At 37.7% G+C, this 17,070-nt stretch overlaps 1 protein-coding gene across 10 annotated transcripts in view; it reads left to right on the forward strand.

Annotated features, from left to right (window-relative positions):
- KALRN (kalirin RhoGEF kinase) overlaps positions 1-17,070 on the forward strand; it is a 934,437-nt gene that overhangs the window by 716,680 nt on the left and 200,687 nt on the right. For all 10 annotated transcript variants that reach the window (XM_074301431.1, XM_074301444.1, XM_074301430.1 and 7 more), the window contains one exon: positions 7,347-7,593. In XM_074301431.1, the coding sequence (XP_074157532.1) occupies positions 7,347-7,593 (247 nt within the window). The remainder of the gene's footprint in view (positions 1-7,346; positions 7,594-17,070) is intronic.

Consider the following 17,070-nt stretch of genomic DNA (forward strand, 5'->3'; position numbering starts at 1 on the left):
TTCTGCCACTTTATTTTCTGCTTTGTTCTGATTTGCTTGGAGAGTGGGATCTAGGGTGGTTGCCTTGTATCACAGATAGTATCATTTTTGGCTGGTAAGAATGACATAATGGCAGTAATTCACAGGCTGAGCCAGATTCCCAGTTGAATGAAAGTTTAGAGGAGATTTGGACAGAGGTAGTAGAGACAGACTGAAATAATTGTGCGATGGGCACAGTGCTTGATAAATAGTAATCACTTATTAATTGTTCTAGCTCTCTGTCTATGAGATATTTTTCATAATTCTCCAATATGGCAGTAACTCATCACTCAGGCATTTTGTGTTTCCCCACATATTTTGGGGCAATATTTTGTGTAATACCAAAATAACCATCTGGTTTTTAACCAAATCAGATTTAGAAATGATTTGCTCTGAGTAACTCATCTACCTGTCACTGGGTTTCAGTTCCTCATCTATAAAATGAGGGGGTTGGAGTAGAAGGCCTTTAAGATTCCTACCAGTTCTAAGTCTATGAGACCATTAACTCAATTAGCACATAGCTTCCTTCCTATCTCCTTATTTAGCCTTAAATTAAGCTGATTCATAAGCTTGAATAATGTTGTCAGGTCCTTAATGTTGTTAACCTCTCTCTGTATATGAGAAGACATAGGAAGTTAGAAGAATTAGAACCTTGATAACAAAGACTATACTAGCCTTTAAAAACTTGCATATCTTCTCTGCAATAGAAATTGATCTGAGATAAGTCCAAAAGACTCAAAATGGAAAATGCTATCCACACCCAGAGAAAAAACTATGAAGTCTGAATGCAGATTGAAGCATATTATTTTCACTTTTTTGAAATTTTTGTGGCTTTTCCCTTTTGTTCTTTTTCTTCTTTCACAACATGACTAATGTGGAGGTATGTTTCCATGATTGTACATATATAATCTATATCAGATTGCTTGTCTTGGGGTGGGGGAAGTGGGAGGGAGGGAAAGAGAAAAAATTTGAACTCAAAATATGATTAAAATGAAAAGTACATGCTTTACACATACTTAGAAAAATTCTATTTACTCTTAAAAAAAAAAAAAAAACCCTTGCATGATACAACTAGAGCTTGACCCTACAGAATTATCTGAAAATTTTGTAGTTCAGGTCTGATGTTGTTTTATCACAAGACAAAGACCTAGGAAAAATTATAATAGTAGTAGTACATTTATATATTTATTTAAGTTGAAAAGAAACACTTCATAACAACACTGTCATAACAACCCTATGAAATAGATGAATATTATTTGTTCCATTTGATAGATGATGAAACTGAGGCTTGGAAAGTTTGCATAGATTCCTCATGATCACATGACCATTAAGTATCTGAGCCAGAATGTGAATCCAGAACTCATGACCTCAAGTCCAAAACAATTCCCACTATATCATGAGAATATTCTCCTTTTTCAAATGGGGAAAAACCAATAATAAAAAGATTAAAGTCCTTTAAACTTCAGAGTTCTACTAAATTGGAGTAGGGAAGCTACCAGGAAGCTCTTCTGAGAAGAAAGCAATGTTTCCACTGAACTGTCCATGGTGCTAGTCTTGTCTCTATCTGAGCCTCTACTGGTCTTGTTACCATTGGTCTTGCCTGTTCAGTGTATCTTAACCTTACTTGGATGAAGCATTCTGACTATGCTTGTTGCCTATTTCTGTAGATTGACTTAAACCTTTCTTGACTTACCTGCTTCTTTTTACCTATTGCATATATCCTGTCTCTAGGTCATTAATCTGGACCTAGTTCTACAGACATTGAGTGTCACCTGGGCTTGCCTATACATCTTTATAGTTTCTTAAAATATATATACTACTATATAAGAAACTAAAGTTTCTTGCTATATCTCCTGTATTCTGGAACCTGTATCCTTAAATGTTAGATAGCTGTCTTCCACAGAAGATTGGCTTCTTTGTATTGATATTCCTTTTTTTATCTCCCTCCTTTCCTGCCCCATAAATAGGAAATTTCTACTGTTCTATTATAGACTACAATAGAAGTCAAAATTCTGAAACTTAGTTAAAAAAAAACTCGGACAACCAGTGGCAAATGAATCCAGCTCCCATACCAGAGTCAATTGTAGATCTCCTTAATTTTATAGAAGACAAGATTCTTTATGAATTAGAATTTCCAATAGAGTTTGGTCATAGTCTGATCAACCCAAGTTCTAACCATGTGTTGCATTTTTGAGTCTAAAGGAATAAAAGCAAAAAGCACTCTCTATATAGGTCAGAAAGTCTTCTTTCCCCACATAATCCATGTTTCAAAAACAACTATGGCAGTATTTGTAATGGAAAACCTGCAAAACTATCATCTCTAGAAATTATCAAGGAAAGATTACACAATACCTTCTTACACATTGGATGTCTTAGATATTCATGGCATTGTAGAATGTCAGTGCTAGAAAGGATTATGAGAAAAATACATGCCTAGAGCTAGAAGGGACCTCTGACGTCATATAGCCCAATTCCATCATTTGACAAATGAAAAAAATAAGGAAATTATAAATAAATAATTTGCCCAAGTTAGAATGTCAGCTAGACAATGCCCAAGTTAGACAATGAGATTTGAAACTAGATCTTTACACTTCAGAACCAATGTCTTTTTCTCCCACAACAGTGTGATTACTTAATTTTTGTTGCTATAATTCAGTCATATACAATTCTTTGTGACCCTATTTGAGGTTTTCTTGGCAGAGATATTGGAGTGGTTTAACATTTCCTTCTGCAGCTCATCTTACAGATGAGTAAACTGAGGCAAATAGGATTAAGTCATCTGCTTAAGATCACACAGCTAAAAAGTGTCTGAAGCTGGATTTAAATTTATGAAGATGAGTCTTCCTGATTTCAGGTCCAGTATTCTATCTCCTATGCCACCTGGCATGCCCTATTAAGTGATTACTTGACATATCCTCATTATTTTATGAATAAGGAAACTGGGTTCCAAGGAAGGAAAGTGGCATGCCCAGTATCATACAAGTATTATAGCTCTTCTGATCTTCTGATCTTAATCCTAGGTTTTGTGCTGCTATACATTTATCTGAATGGAAGTAGAGAGCTAGAAAAGATGGATCACTTCAAGCAAATTAAGCTTATTAGCATTAAGCAAATTAGGAAGACCTACCTCTACTGGAGTTTTTTTTTTCCCCCATTTTTACTCCTCTCTTGCCCCTCCTATTTACTAAGCTCAAATATCCCCTTCTACCCTCAATGAAACAGCATTCCAAGAACTACACCATACAGGACCTCTTCTGTCTTCTTGCTTCTCAGATACAAGGACCTTTCAGAGACTCCCTTACCATGTGTATCCTTTCTAGTTAACATGTTCCTCTATAAACTCCTCCAAAGCCTCTGAAATGCACCTATTCCACACTTCTTCCATTGGCAGGCAGATGAAAAAGAGATTATTGGTCAGTTGCTGAGCTCTTCCAGTGGACTGTGTCAGCAGTCATCCAGCGTGTATATATTTAGGGTTTGGCTCTATGTGTCTGTCCATGACCAGAAGTCTTGGTATTCTATTACTGATTTCTGTCTCTCTTCCTGAAGTGGTCTTTGTTTTCTAAAAGGATATAAGTAAGGCAGATAAGGACATCTAGTGGTATATTAGTGTATGTCTTCAGAAACTTGGATTTCTTCCCTACCTGGTAAAGCCGAGTGATAGTCATAAAGTATTTTTTGGCTCTTTGGAAGAGGTGAGGAATGGGGGTTGGGAGTGGGAGAAGTCACATAAAAATCAGAAGAAATATTAAGAGGCTGTAGCTTCTTTAGAATGCAACAAGCTCAATGCCTGAAGGGAAGCTTGAGTGTTTACACTGCTTTTGAGAGCAAGAAGCTGAAAGGGATTGAACTTTGAGCATGCTGCTCTGGCCTCCTAAAGAGGGAGTGCTTTCTGCTGCCTTTCATAAAAGAAGAATCTTATTTCATTCTACATGTGCTCTATATGCCCCTTCCTTGTCAAACTCCCTGAGTATTTGTAACTGCCTTTGTTCAAGAACCGTCTAAATAAAGTTCCCAGGAAAACAGGCAAATGAAAATAAAAAGGGCATTTCAGCCCCCTTGCACAAGTTGCTTTGTGCCTTTTAGAGAATATTACCCACTATGATCTATATAGAGTAGGGGAGGGATAGTAAGTAGTAGGAAGGAGAAGAGAAGAAAGAAGAAATAAGTCAGGATCTGGGGAAGAGAAGGAGAAGGGAAAAAGAAAATTGAGGATGTAAAAGTGGAAAATGGCAGAGGGGTGACAATTGCTTAGAAGAAGATAATATGGAGGAAAATAATCAGAAAGTGGGTATAAGGAGAAACAGAAGGAATAGGAAGAAGAGTGAATAGTAGGAAGAGGAAAGGGAAGAAATGTGTGGAAAAGAAAAAAGGGGGAAAGGAGGGAAGAGACAAAAAGGGGAAAAAAAGATGGAAGGAGTAGCCTTAGAGCTTCTTGGTACTCAGAAAAGTCAGATGGGGAAAAAAATGAATTAATAATGTTTTCCTACACCCCCCCCCCCATCTGCACAGTAGTGACTATCTGGCAGCTTCTCAATCTGCTGTAATGCAACTCCCACTTAAGGAAATGTCTTTAGCAAAATAGACAGACCCTGTTCCTGAGATAGAGCTTCATGCATATTTCCATTGTCATTCAGTCTGATTCATCATCAGAAATTATCATGTCAAGGACAACTGCGGGGGTTGAGGAATGTCCCAAGTTGGACTCCTCCTAACTTGCCTATTTCTACTCTATGATGCCATCATGCTCTCAGGCATTCAGGCTCAAAATGTCATTCTTGACCTCATCTTCTTGCTCCACATCCAATCATAGAATCATTGGTCATAGGACTCTGGATAGAATAGGAAGAGACCTCAGAAGACATTCAGTACAATCCCCACAAGTCACCAGTCAGTAAAGAGCAGAGCCAAGAGCCAAACCCAGGTTTCTCCAATTCCAAAATCAGTGCTCTTTACCATAATTATGGCAGTTTTGGTACTCTTTTACCATAATTACTCTCAATCAGTTTACAACTAGTGTTTGTTTAAGCTATGAAGTAGTTCTCCTATCGTGTCTTTCCATAACTTTCCCACTGCTTCCATCTTCATTCTGATACTTATCTACTCTCACATATTGCAATAACCTGCTAATTAGTTTCCCTGTTCCAGTCTCTTGTAATTTGTTTCCTTTTACATGCTTCCACTCCCCCCAAAATCAGATTATTTTTTGAATATTAAAGGTACAAGAGACCTTCAAGATGATCATGGACAAACACTCAGATCTCTTGGATTTCAAGCCAGTAACTTTTTCCACCATATCATTGAAAAATATAATGTTCTTACAAGTCAGAAGACCTGAATTTGAGTCCAAGCCTTGTCATTCACTAGGTGTATGAAACTGGCTAGAACTTAATCTCACTGATCCTTAGTTTTCTTAGCTTAAATTGAAGGGATTAGACTGAATGCTCTTTAATGACTCTTCCAACTCCAGCAATCAATCAGCCTATGACTCTGAATTTCTTCATCTTTCTAAAGCCACTATTTTCCTCAAAAACTATCAGCATATCCCCAATTTCCTACTAATTTAGCCTAGCATTCAAAACTCTCTACTGTCTATTGCCTCCCTCTCATTCCAGTATTTTCTCCTCCAACCCTCCAATCACAGGGGCAGAAGGTACTGAAGAGGTCTGAGTACCAGACCTGGTGCAGTCTTGCAGGATGAGCTTAGTGGTAAAGAGATTTCCTAGATCGCAGTGATAAAGGCCAAGAATAGGGAGTAATATGCAGCTCTTCTTCATGTAACCTACACCATTTCTTGAAGACATCTGTAACTTTTCTACCATCTCACTTTTGTTCGTACCATTCCTCATACCTCCAGTGCATCCCTCAACTTACCTTGGCCTGTCAAAATTCTACCAGTTCTTTAAGACCCTGCCCAAATGTTGCCTCTTTCATGAAACCTTCCTTGATACTCCATTCCCATCCCCACAGCTAAGGATGAGCTGGGCATCCTCTTAATTCTCCTAGTATTTATGGCATCATAGATCTGAAACCAAAAAGGATATCAGGGACCATCTATCCCAACCCCTTAATTTTTTACATCAGGAATCTAAGATCTAGAGAGATTGACTTGTCTAGAATCAAACCAAGAGCAGAACCTGAACCCAGTTCTTCTACCTCTTTCCTCTTTTCCATAAATCTTTCCCTCTTTGCATCTCTTAAACTCCTTTATTTTATATTTATTTGTGTGTTGTTCTTATCTTCTTAAAGATAGGAACTATGTCATAGAGATTTCTATATATTGCTGACCAGATTGCACAGTGTTTTATATAGTGTAATCTTAAATTATGGTGAATGAATGAATGAATACCAGAATTAGAGTTCCGAAATGCTGTTTGGTACTAACAGTGGGAGTAAACTTTAGACTATGTAAAACCTTTGGATTTTTTGCTCCTAATTCCATCCCTTTCTCAACCCCCTCCCAAACCTGTAAGTATTACTACAATACCAAGAGGAAAACCCACTGCTTAAAGATGACAATGGTATTTGTGGTCAGATTTGGAGATTTTACTTGAGAAATGATGATGAAGTGGAGTATTGTGTATGGGGCAGGGATTTTGGAAGCTGGGTGTAGGACAGAGCTTCTTAAATTTTTTTCCACTCATGACCCCTTTTTTTTTCTGAGAAATTTTTACACAATGCTGGGGATATAGGTATATAAATCAAACGTTTACTGATAAATCATAATTTCATGACCTCCACATTCAATTGTGACCCCCACATGGATTTGCAACCCACAGTTTAAGAAGCTTTGGTGTAGAAGAGTATCTATATCTTAAATGCTTTTGACAAAACTCAGTTTCCCACCAGTTGAACTTGATTCCATCTTGGAAGACTGTTAAAGACACAATTAGCTGGAGACTTGATAGAAGAATACAGAGGAATAATTTCAACCAGTCAAGGATGAATACTAAACAAAACTGCAATTGTAGTAGAGCCCAGGCTCTTGGCTCAAATACAACTAGAGGGTCTGAATGATTGTCTGGATGATGGAGTGCCCCCCCATTTAATTTCTTGCTTTTTCTCATTTTTCTTTCCTACCCTGCATCCTTCCTTCCATATCCCTCTCTGCTTCACTTCTTCTTTTTTCCTTTCTTCATCTCCAACATTCTTCTTTCTCATTGAATGCCCTTCATTATCCTTCCAAATGCTATCCCTTGCATCTTATCATTGTTTTGCCTACCTCATTGCTCTTCCTTCTTCCTCACCTTTTCACTTTTCCCTCTATTCTTGTCTTTCCTGCCTCCTCCCTTCTCTCCTTCTGAACCCTACCCATACCCCACCCACAGCTCTCTGGAGGATGTGAGCTGACCGTGGTGCTCCAGGACTTCAATGCTGGCCACAGCAGCGAGTTGACCATTCAGGTGGGACAGACGGTGGAGCTATTGGAGAGACCCAGTGAACGACCTGGTTGGTGTCTAGTCCGAACCACTGAACGAAGCCCCCCACAGGAGGGTCTGGTTCCCAGCAGCGCACTCTGCATATCCCATTCCAGAAGCAGTGTGGAGATGGACTGCTTCTTCCCTTTGGTGAAAGGTAGGGAGAATTTCAAGTTGGGAGAGAAATTAGGGGGAGGGAATTAGAGAAAGACCAAGAAGAAAAAGAACTGCTCTCTCAGTGTGGCCTGGTCTCAGATTCAGAACTTAGTGGAAATTAACTGCCTATGAAACTAGGACTTTATTACATTTAACTCCATTGAATGCATCCTTTTCCAGGCTCATATTATGAAGGAAAAGGCATAGAAGACCTCAAAAAGTAGGTGTAGTAAACACTGAATCATTCTGTCCTGACCTCAATTCTGCTCCTACTTTGAGTGAATCTTACTGGAACTTGATAAAATAAGATTAAATTTAATTTTCTTTAAAGTCCTTTTAAAGACATTAAAGAAGGTCCTACATGAGAAAGTACAATCTCTATCCTTGACCAAAGCTCATATACAAAGCCCTGCTTGCTCATTTCTGCACCCTAAAATCCCAAGAATGTGTCCCATAGTGAAGGTTACAGAACAAATTATAGAACACATAGACAAGTAAGGATAGGAAAGTGTATGAAAGCAATCCTTTCCCATCCTTCTCTCATCAAGGATACTCTGAGGTACATTCATATGTTGCTGGAAGGCTCTTTGTTTAGAGTTTTGTTCCGATTCCTTTTCTCTGTACATCATAGTCTATAAGAGCCAGAGAATGCCATAATTATACAACTTGGAGCTGAAAGGGTTAGTAGGTTACCCAATCAAATCATGCCATTTTATAGATCAATAATTCAATAAGCATTTATTAAGCATCTACTATGTACCAGATATCTTCTTGGGCACTAGGGATACAAGTAAAAAGAATGAAACAACCCCTACTTACAAAGAAACTTACATGAGACAGTAAGCACATATATGAGTTTATACAGAATACAATATCAAGGTAAACATACAAGTAACACATACAAATAAACACAAAACAATCAAATCCAAGATAGTTTGGGAGAGTGGGATTCAGCAGTTAAAGGGATAAAGCAAGACTTGCAGGGTCCCTTGAACTGTGTGTTAAAGGAAGATAGAGAGATTTGGGGAAGTGGAAAAGAAGAAGGCAAGTATTTTAGGTATGGGGATCAACTAATACAAATACAGGGAAATGAGAAATGGAACGTTGTAGGTGGGGAACTGCAAGAAGGCCAGTTTGACTAAACTGAATAAGGACTAGCAGGGAAATAAATCCATATTTCATTGAGTCTGGAAATACAGATAGAAGTAAGGTTGTAAATGATTTTAAATGCTAAATAGAAGAGTTTATATATGAATATAGAAGCAATAGGAAGCCTTGTAGTGGATCAGATTAGGGAATAGTGTACAAAAAAGTTGGGATCAGAGAAAGGAAGCTCCTTATTTAGCAAGTTAATGAATTAAGAGACCTTTTCTCTGCCCCATGCTGTCTTCTAGACTAGGTCCTTTTTGTTAATATGTCTGTAGGAGCCATCCCTTAAAAGTCACTTCCAGACTTGCTGCTCCTGTTTTTACTCTGAATCTTATCTGCTTCAGTCACTTAGTAACAAAATTTTAGAAATACCCTTTGGATAGATGCAATGAGACATGGCCACAGTTGTGGGCTATGTCGGACAAGGGAAATGACTTATCATAGGAATAAAAGGTATTTGTATGCCAAGAGTTCTCATAAATTGTCTCGACTAAGCACTAAGAATAAACTGCTAAGTGTTCAGAAGGGAATGCTAAATGTCAGGCCAAGTATCAGGGATGATTAGGGTAGGGGGGAATTATAAGAGGATACCTAAGTTCAGGTGTCCAGGGATATAAGGGGAGAGTCTTTTAATGATGATGAATATGCAGAACAAAAGTGACTGGAAATGATCAGCAGTTATTAAATATCTATAAATCCAGAAATTGATTACTCTCTTGTCTCCCCTTCCTTATAATGAAAATGAAAGTATAATAGTGTAGAACAGCCAGAAGCAAAAGAGTAAGGGCTGAAGTCTTCTGTTCTTGAATTCATTATGAATTCTATTGTATGCTCCATAAGGAGACCCAACCTCCTCTTTCCTGGGAATTCTATCTCAATCTAGACAATTGCCCCAACCTCTGTCTAAGCACATATGCAACGGATCCACCTAAATTTTTGGTTATCATTTAGTATCAAGTTCAGACTAACCACTGGTCATGAAAATTAGCATGGTGGTTTTAGCACTTTACAAACTAAATAAATGGAGCTCTAAGGGAGGTAAGTACTTATATTTCAGAAGCCAGAGATACATATAGCTCAGAATTCTAGGGCCTCACAGCTGTGTAAGCCCCTTTCTAGCAGGTCAAGCAATGACTCAGTCTCCATAGTATGTAGACCTGTACTAGGAAAAAGTGGAAGAAAAGGCAGAGCCTCTATATCATGTTCACACTTGCATTATCTTTTACACAGGATTGTTGTGAGTAAAGTGCTTTTGCAAAGTGAAAATCACTATATAAATGTGAGTGGTTTGTGTTTGTTATCCTTATTATGAAAGATCCTAATATATTGGAGGAGATAATGGTATTGCCTTTAGAGAGCCCCCACATTGATGGAGGGAGACAGGAGACCCAGAAAAGTCAATATAAATTTGTGAATCATGTTGAAATCCATGCTTAGCCTTTTCTCTGGCTCATAGTCCAACAGAGAACTTAGATCTAAGAGGTAAGCTCTTTCACACACACACACACACACACACACACACACACACACACACACACACACACACACAAACACAAATTATATTTCCAGAGAGTCACCAAGTGTATCTTTGATGTCATTAGAATCATAGTCCTTAAAGTTAGAAATTGTATAGTACAACATATAGTTCAGAGAGTCTTCATTGTATGAATGAAGAAGCTGAAATCCAGGGGAAAAAAATTAGCTTGCTGAGAGTATGGGGAAAGGAAGAGAGAGAAAAGGAGAATGGGGCTTACTCAGGAAAGAAAGAAAAGAAATATTTATTAAGCACCAACTATGTGCTGGGGCACTTTGCTAAGCACTATACAATAATTATCTTATTTGATTCTCACCATATCCTGCTAGGTAGCTACTATTCTTATCCTAATTTTATAGATGAGGAAAGTGAAGTGGACAGAGGTTAAATGGTTTGCATAGTGGTTTGCATAGAGTCCCATACCTAGTCAGTTCTGAAGAGTGTCAGATACTCAGAGGCCTGCATTCCCTCTCCTGTGCCCTTTAGCTTTCCCTCTACCTAAATCAATAGTAGAGTAGTCAAGTTCAATTGCCAGATTACAAACCTAATTTTTTATACAAGGCTCCCAGGTGAAGAATCCCTTAAATCAGGAGTTCTTAATTTAGGGTCAATTTAGAGCAACAATGGGTGGCTTAGATAATTTTCAGAGGATCCATGAACTTAGATGAGAGAGGGGGAAAAAAAGATCTTTTTTTTCATAGTTAACTGGTATAACAGATAGAGTGTTGAACCTAGAGTAAAGGAAGATCTCAGTTCAAATCCAGCCATAGACAGTAGTTTTGTGTTCCTGGGCTTAATTAACCACTTAATCTCTTTCCCTCTCAATTAGTAAACATTAATTCTGTGAGAAAATATCAGTGTGAAGAATATCAAGGGAACCAGGTTTTTTTTTTTTTTTTTTTTTTTTTTTTTTTTTTTTTTTTTTAATGTGAAGAAAGGAATACCAAATCTTAAGCTGTATTACAGAAAGGTAATCATGAAAACAATAAGAAATAAAGGGGTTGATGAGTAGAATGGATTAGGTACAGAATATATAGAAGTAAATAAGCACTATAATCTATGTTTGATAAACCCAAATATATCAACTTACTGGGGCAGGAATTCACTGTTTAATTAAAAAAAAAACTGCTTCTGGGATAACTAGAAAGTAGTCTGACAGAAATTAGGCATAGACCAATATCTCACACAATATGCCAAGATAAGCTTAAAATGGGTACATAATTTAGACCTGAAAGGTGATATCATGAATTAGAGGCACATGGAGAAAATTACCTGTCCAAATGTATGAATAGAGGAAGAGTTCATGAGAAAACAAGAGATAGAAAGGTTCTTGGGAAGTAAAATGGATTATTTTGATTATATAAAATTAAAAACAAATTAGAAAGAAATTAGGCAAAATTAGAAGAAAAATAGGAAAATGGGGGGGATGGGTAGAAATGTTCACAACAAGTTTCTCCAATAAAGGTCCCATATAGAGAATTAAACATATTCAATTAGTAAATGGTAAAACAGATATGAACAGATGAAAAGATCCTATGGCATCCTGTTAAGTGCTAGGAATACAAAGACAGTACCTGCTGTGAAAGAGCTCACTCACATTCTAATGAGGGAGACAATAAGCAAACAAATATGATCAAATGATCTATATGAAAGATAAATAAAAATAATCAACAGAGGAAATATTAAGAAGGATCCAGAAAGACCACCTGTAAATTGGATTTAATTAGGATTTGAAAGCAAGGGAAGTCAGGATGTAAAAGTGAAGAGGATGAGCATTCCATGCCTGGGGTGGGGGGGAAGGGGAGATGTGCAACCAATATGTCTGGAATAAAAAAATAGAGTATGGTATTTGAAGAATCAAAAGGAATCCAGTCTCACTGGATCAAAGAGCATATGGTGGGATGTAAGGTACAAAAAGACTAGAAAACAACAGGGCTGGGATGGAGGGGAATGAAGGAAGGTAATAGAGAACCACTAGAGTTAATATAGTGAGTAAGGGAGTGATATGGTAGGACCTGCCATTTAAAAAAATCACTTTAGTGTCCTATGCCAGGCAGACCAACCCAGGAGGTTATTTCAATAATTTCCTCAAATGTGAAGGGACAAGAATTTTCATCAGGGTGGTAGCAGTATCAGAGAAAGAAGAGGAGTTATGTGAGAAATCTTACAAAATTTTACAAAAATAAAATCAACAGGTCTTGGCAACAAATAGGATATGGAAGAGTTAGGGAGATTGAAGTGTAAAGAATGATATATAAGTTGTAAGCATCGTGAGGGAATAGTATTAAAGAATTTTGGAAGTTGGGAAATTTAAGGGAAAGATAATAACTTCAATGTTTAAAATAAAGTTGGAAATGAAAGACTGGAGGTCAGTAGAGAGGTTAGGGCGAGATAAGTAGATTGTTAGCATAGAAATGATAACTATTCAAAGGAGCTGGTGAGATGACCTAGTCAAACAAAAGAAAAAAAGAAAAGAGGACATTTGGGACGTCTATAGTTAGAAGGGATGACCTGAATGAAGATCCAATAAGTGAAGTTGAAAAGAAGCAATCAGATAAATAGAAGAATTAGGAGAATAGTGTCCTGAGAATAAAGATAAGAGAGATTCAAACAAAGAGTGATCAATAGTGTCAAAGATTGCAAGAAGATCCAGAACAATAAAGATTGGGGGAAAACCCATTAAAGTTGGTGATTAAGAGATCTCTGGTAACTTAATTGAGAACAATTCAAATGATGATAACAGAAACCAGGCTGTAAAGTCAAAAAAGTGAGAAAAGAGAACTATAAGCATTGAATATATTCAGCATTCTTAGAGTTGAGCTGTAAAATCCGGGGCTGTTTTAAGAATCAAATAAGCATTCTGTAAATCATAGGATATTTACATAAATGCTATTTTTGTTATTACTTTTAACTGAAACTGAACATTTCTTCCAATCATTTTTTAAGTTTTATTTATTTATTTTTTTTAGTAGCCAGGCTTGTTCAGGGAGACAAAACCTCAAGAAAAAAGAGACATAACTTGAGACTTGGAGTAGACCAGGGTAACTAAAAGGCAGAGAGAAATTAGGCAGAGCAATTATGGCATAAAAGAAAGACAAATAAAAGCCTGCAGATGGGGGGTGGAGTGTCTTGTTTCAGGACTAGGAAATAAACTAGTGTTGCACGTCCGTCGAGTGGAGAAAGGTTAAGTAGAAAAAATTGGAAAAGTAAATATAGTCCAGGTTATGAAGCGCTTCAAATGTCAAACGGAAGAGTCCATCATTTTTTAAAAGCTGTTATTCTGAGAAGGAACTCACAGGATTCATCAGACTGACAGGAATCCGTGACTCGGAAAAGGTTAAGAGCTGGTGATTTAAACCCTGGCTATCCCCACAATTGCCCTAGAGCCATTTAGAACATAGGTTCTCAGCTCTGTATCCCAAGAACCCGGCTTTTCGCTTTGGCCACTAGATGGCAATAGTAAGTTGCCTTGCTGTAATTCCCCACCGTTAACTTCTGCCTTCAGGAAAGATAAAGTTGATGGCTCCATTCTCTACCTTTAAGTCTCTCCTAAAAACTAGGGAGGGATTGAACAAAAAAAGCGAACCGGCTGGGTGTAAGACGGGATCTAACGAAAGTGGGTTTTGTTTGTTTGTTTTACGGCTTCAATACATCACTACGGGGAGTAAGAACTGAAACAGAGTCAAAGATCCCGAACTAGGGGGGACCTGAATAATTATTTAGTCCAACCCCCTCTTGAGGGAAGCAAAGGCGTACTAGAGGTGGGGAATCGACTTGTCCAGGAACCAAATTTAGGGAACCAAATTTAGGCAAGTGCCTAAGGCAGGATTTGAACCCTCGAGTTCTTTCCAAAGTACCACAGAAATTAGGAAGGGGATGGGGATCTCCCTAGGCTTCAGGATATCTAGGCAACTTTCTGCCTAGTGGGGACCAGGCACAGACATTTCTGTGAAACTTTGAGCAATTTGTGGTTCCTGATTCTCCCCGAGACCCTTTGCATTCCTTCATTGTAGTATATCCTTTCATTGTTGGCAACTGTATTGATGACAAAGAACAAGTCACTTTATTTTCTGGGTCTCAACTTTCTTCTCCGTAAAATGGGGAGGGGGGTTATGAGTTCTAAGATTCCTTACAAGTTTGAGATTTCATGATTCTATGAGTATTGTCCTTGTTTATCCTTTGTTCTCAAAAAGACCATGACATCAGGGAAGGGATATCATAACATGCAATCAGGTTGGATTTAAGTGAGAGAGGGCAATGAACGGTCACTTTCCCCTCCAGAGCCATCTGGGTGCAGTGGCAAGATGTAGATCAGGATGACTGGAGATGGCCCTGGATGCAATGAGAGAGCTGGGCCTTTTTAAGCTAAGGTCTTGAACAAGTCTCATTTTAACCAAGGCCACATCCATTCAGTGATTAAAGCTTAAAAGCAATTCAGGCAAAGAATGGCCTCTTTCACCTAGTCAAAATAATAAAATATCTATACTATATTATATGTGTGCCATATATATCAAAATAGTAATAATAATCCAAATAAATAAATCTATGAAGGGAAGACCCTCTGGCTTTCTGGAAAAAAAAAACAACCAGAAATGATTGTTATTTACATTCACTCTGAGTCAATCAAGACCCAAACAATATATTCATGTGTAAATCAAATTTATTAAGAACTTCCTATGTGCCCTTCACTCACCTAAGTAGAGCACACCTGCTAAAGCTTACCCTGATTTCATCTTGGCCTATCTTTTAAATGAGAAGAGAGATGCTTCTGGAAAGAATGTGATCATCTTTCTACAGCCTACCTTACCTTCTCTAAAGGATTGTTGAAGAAATCCCTCAGTTCAATTGAAGAAGAATTTTGCTTAGAAACTTGAGCTCAATTGTATCAATAGATAGAATATTGAATCAAAACCTGGAATTATCAGCTCCAAGCAAACGTTGCCAGGGCTTGGGGTTGATGAGGACAATGAGGTTGATGACTAGCATTTACATTATATTTTAAGTCTTTCACAATGCTTTTCCTACATCATCCATAGATTAACTGATAGAGTTGGAGTTTGCAAATAGCCATTCAAAGGTTAGCTAAGAAGAAGGATAAGTAGGTATCAGATACATGTGGGATGGAAATCGGTTAAGAAAATACCAGCATTATGAAAGAGGCTCAGGAATAGATTCAGCTCATCCAAGCTAAAATGCAGTGCTGAGATGGAGAAAAAAAGCAAATGATTAGATTTGGGTGCAAGGGGAACCAGAAGAAATTGGGAGAGCAAGATAGAAGCAAGACCATTTAACCAGAAACAAGTCAAGTCAGAAAGCCTTTATTAAGGGTTAGCTATATGCTAGGCACTATGCTAAGCACTAGTGATACAAATAAAAGCAAAAAAGACAGTCTGTTTTCAAGAAGCTCAAAATCTGATGAGATAGCCAACTTGCAAATAATTATGTACAAATAAAATATATACAGCATTCACTAGAGATAATCAACAGAGGAAAAAGTACCCACAATGAGGGAGATCAGGAAAGGCTTATTGTATCTTTAGTTGGGGCTTGAAGAAAGCTGGAAAGGCAAGGAGGTAAAGATAATAAATTCAGACACAGAGAGAGGATTTCAGATAGAGGGGAAAGTCAGGAAATGGAGCATCTTGTTTGAGGGAATAGTGTCTTCACAGTTGGTAGGGGAAGGGAAAACTAAGGCATAAGAAAAGTAGAAAGGTATGAGGGGGCCAGGTGGTAATGAATGCCAAAAGAGAACTCTATATTAAATCCTGAAGATTATAGGAAACCCCTGGTGTTTATTGAATTGATGGGAGAAGGGGAGTGAAAAGGTAGACTTGTGATTTAGGAAATTAATTTAACAGCTGAATAGAGAATGGGCTGGAGTAGGGAAAGACTTGTGGCAGGAAGATCAGTTAAAATTTTCTTTGCAATAATCCAGGCACACGTGATGAGAGGTCTGCATCAGGGAGGTATCTGATAGATAGGGGTAAAAAGGGAGCAAATACAGGAGATATTACAAAGGCAAAGTCAGCAGGATTGGCAACAGATAGGATAAGTTGGGGGTAAAATAAATTGAGAAAAAGGAGAGTCAAAGATAACACTTGATGGTATCTATCTAGAAATCCAAATCTTTAGTCAAATTAGGAAGCAAGTCCAAATTAGGAAGATTAATAGATTAAAGCTGAAATGACTCTTAAAATATTATTTTCCATGAGGTTCTTAATAGTTTGGATATCATGTTCCCCCCTCCTACAGGCTGGTGAAGCCAATGGACTCCTTCCCAGGATAAGGTTTTTAAATGCATAAAATATATAGAATTTCACACACACACACACACACACACACCTATGAACCTGTAAGCCTATGATATGTCTCTGACCTTGTCTCCCTCCTCAGTGGTCTCGCCTTAAATGGCCAAGAGCTCAGAAGGCTCTACCACAGGGTTGGACACATATAGTTCATATGGACATTTGGAGTGATTTTTTAAATTTGCATATCTCAGGTTTCTCCCAAGAACCCTTAGCAAACCTTAAAGCTTAAAGGTTTAGCTTAGAAGGCACAAGTCAAAGAAATACTAGCTCTTGTTATTGTTATGTAGCTTTTTCAAGTTATAAAGGACTTTTAAATTTGTTGTTTCACAATTCATAATAATACAAAGCTCTTCAATCTCATTTTGCAGATGGTAAACTAAGATTCTAGGAGATTTGTAAGTGACTTTTTTTCAAGGTCATATAGGATCCAATGTTCGTTATATTGAATCATGCTGCCTGACACATTATTTTAGGGAGCAAGGGATCA

Source organism: Sminthopsis crassicaudata, chromosome 3 (assembly GCF_048593235.1).
Source record: "Sminthopsis crassicaudata isolate SCR6 chromosome 3, ASM4859323v1, whole genome shotgun sequence".
Classification (NCBI taxonomy): Eukaryota; Metazoa; Chordata; class Mammalia; order Dasyuromorphia; family Dasyuridae; genus Sminthopsis; species Sminthopsis crassicaudata.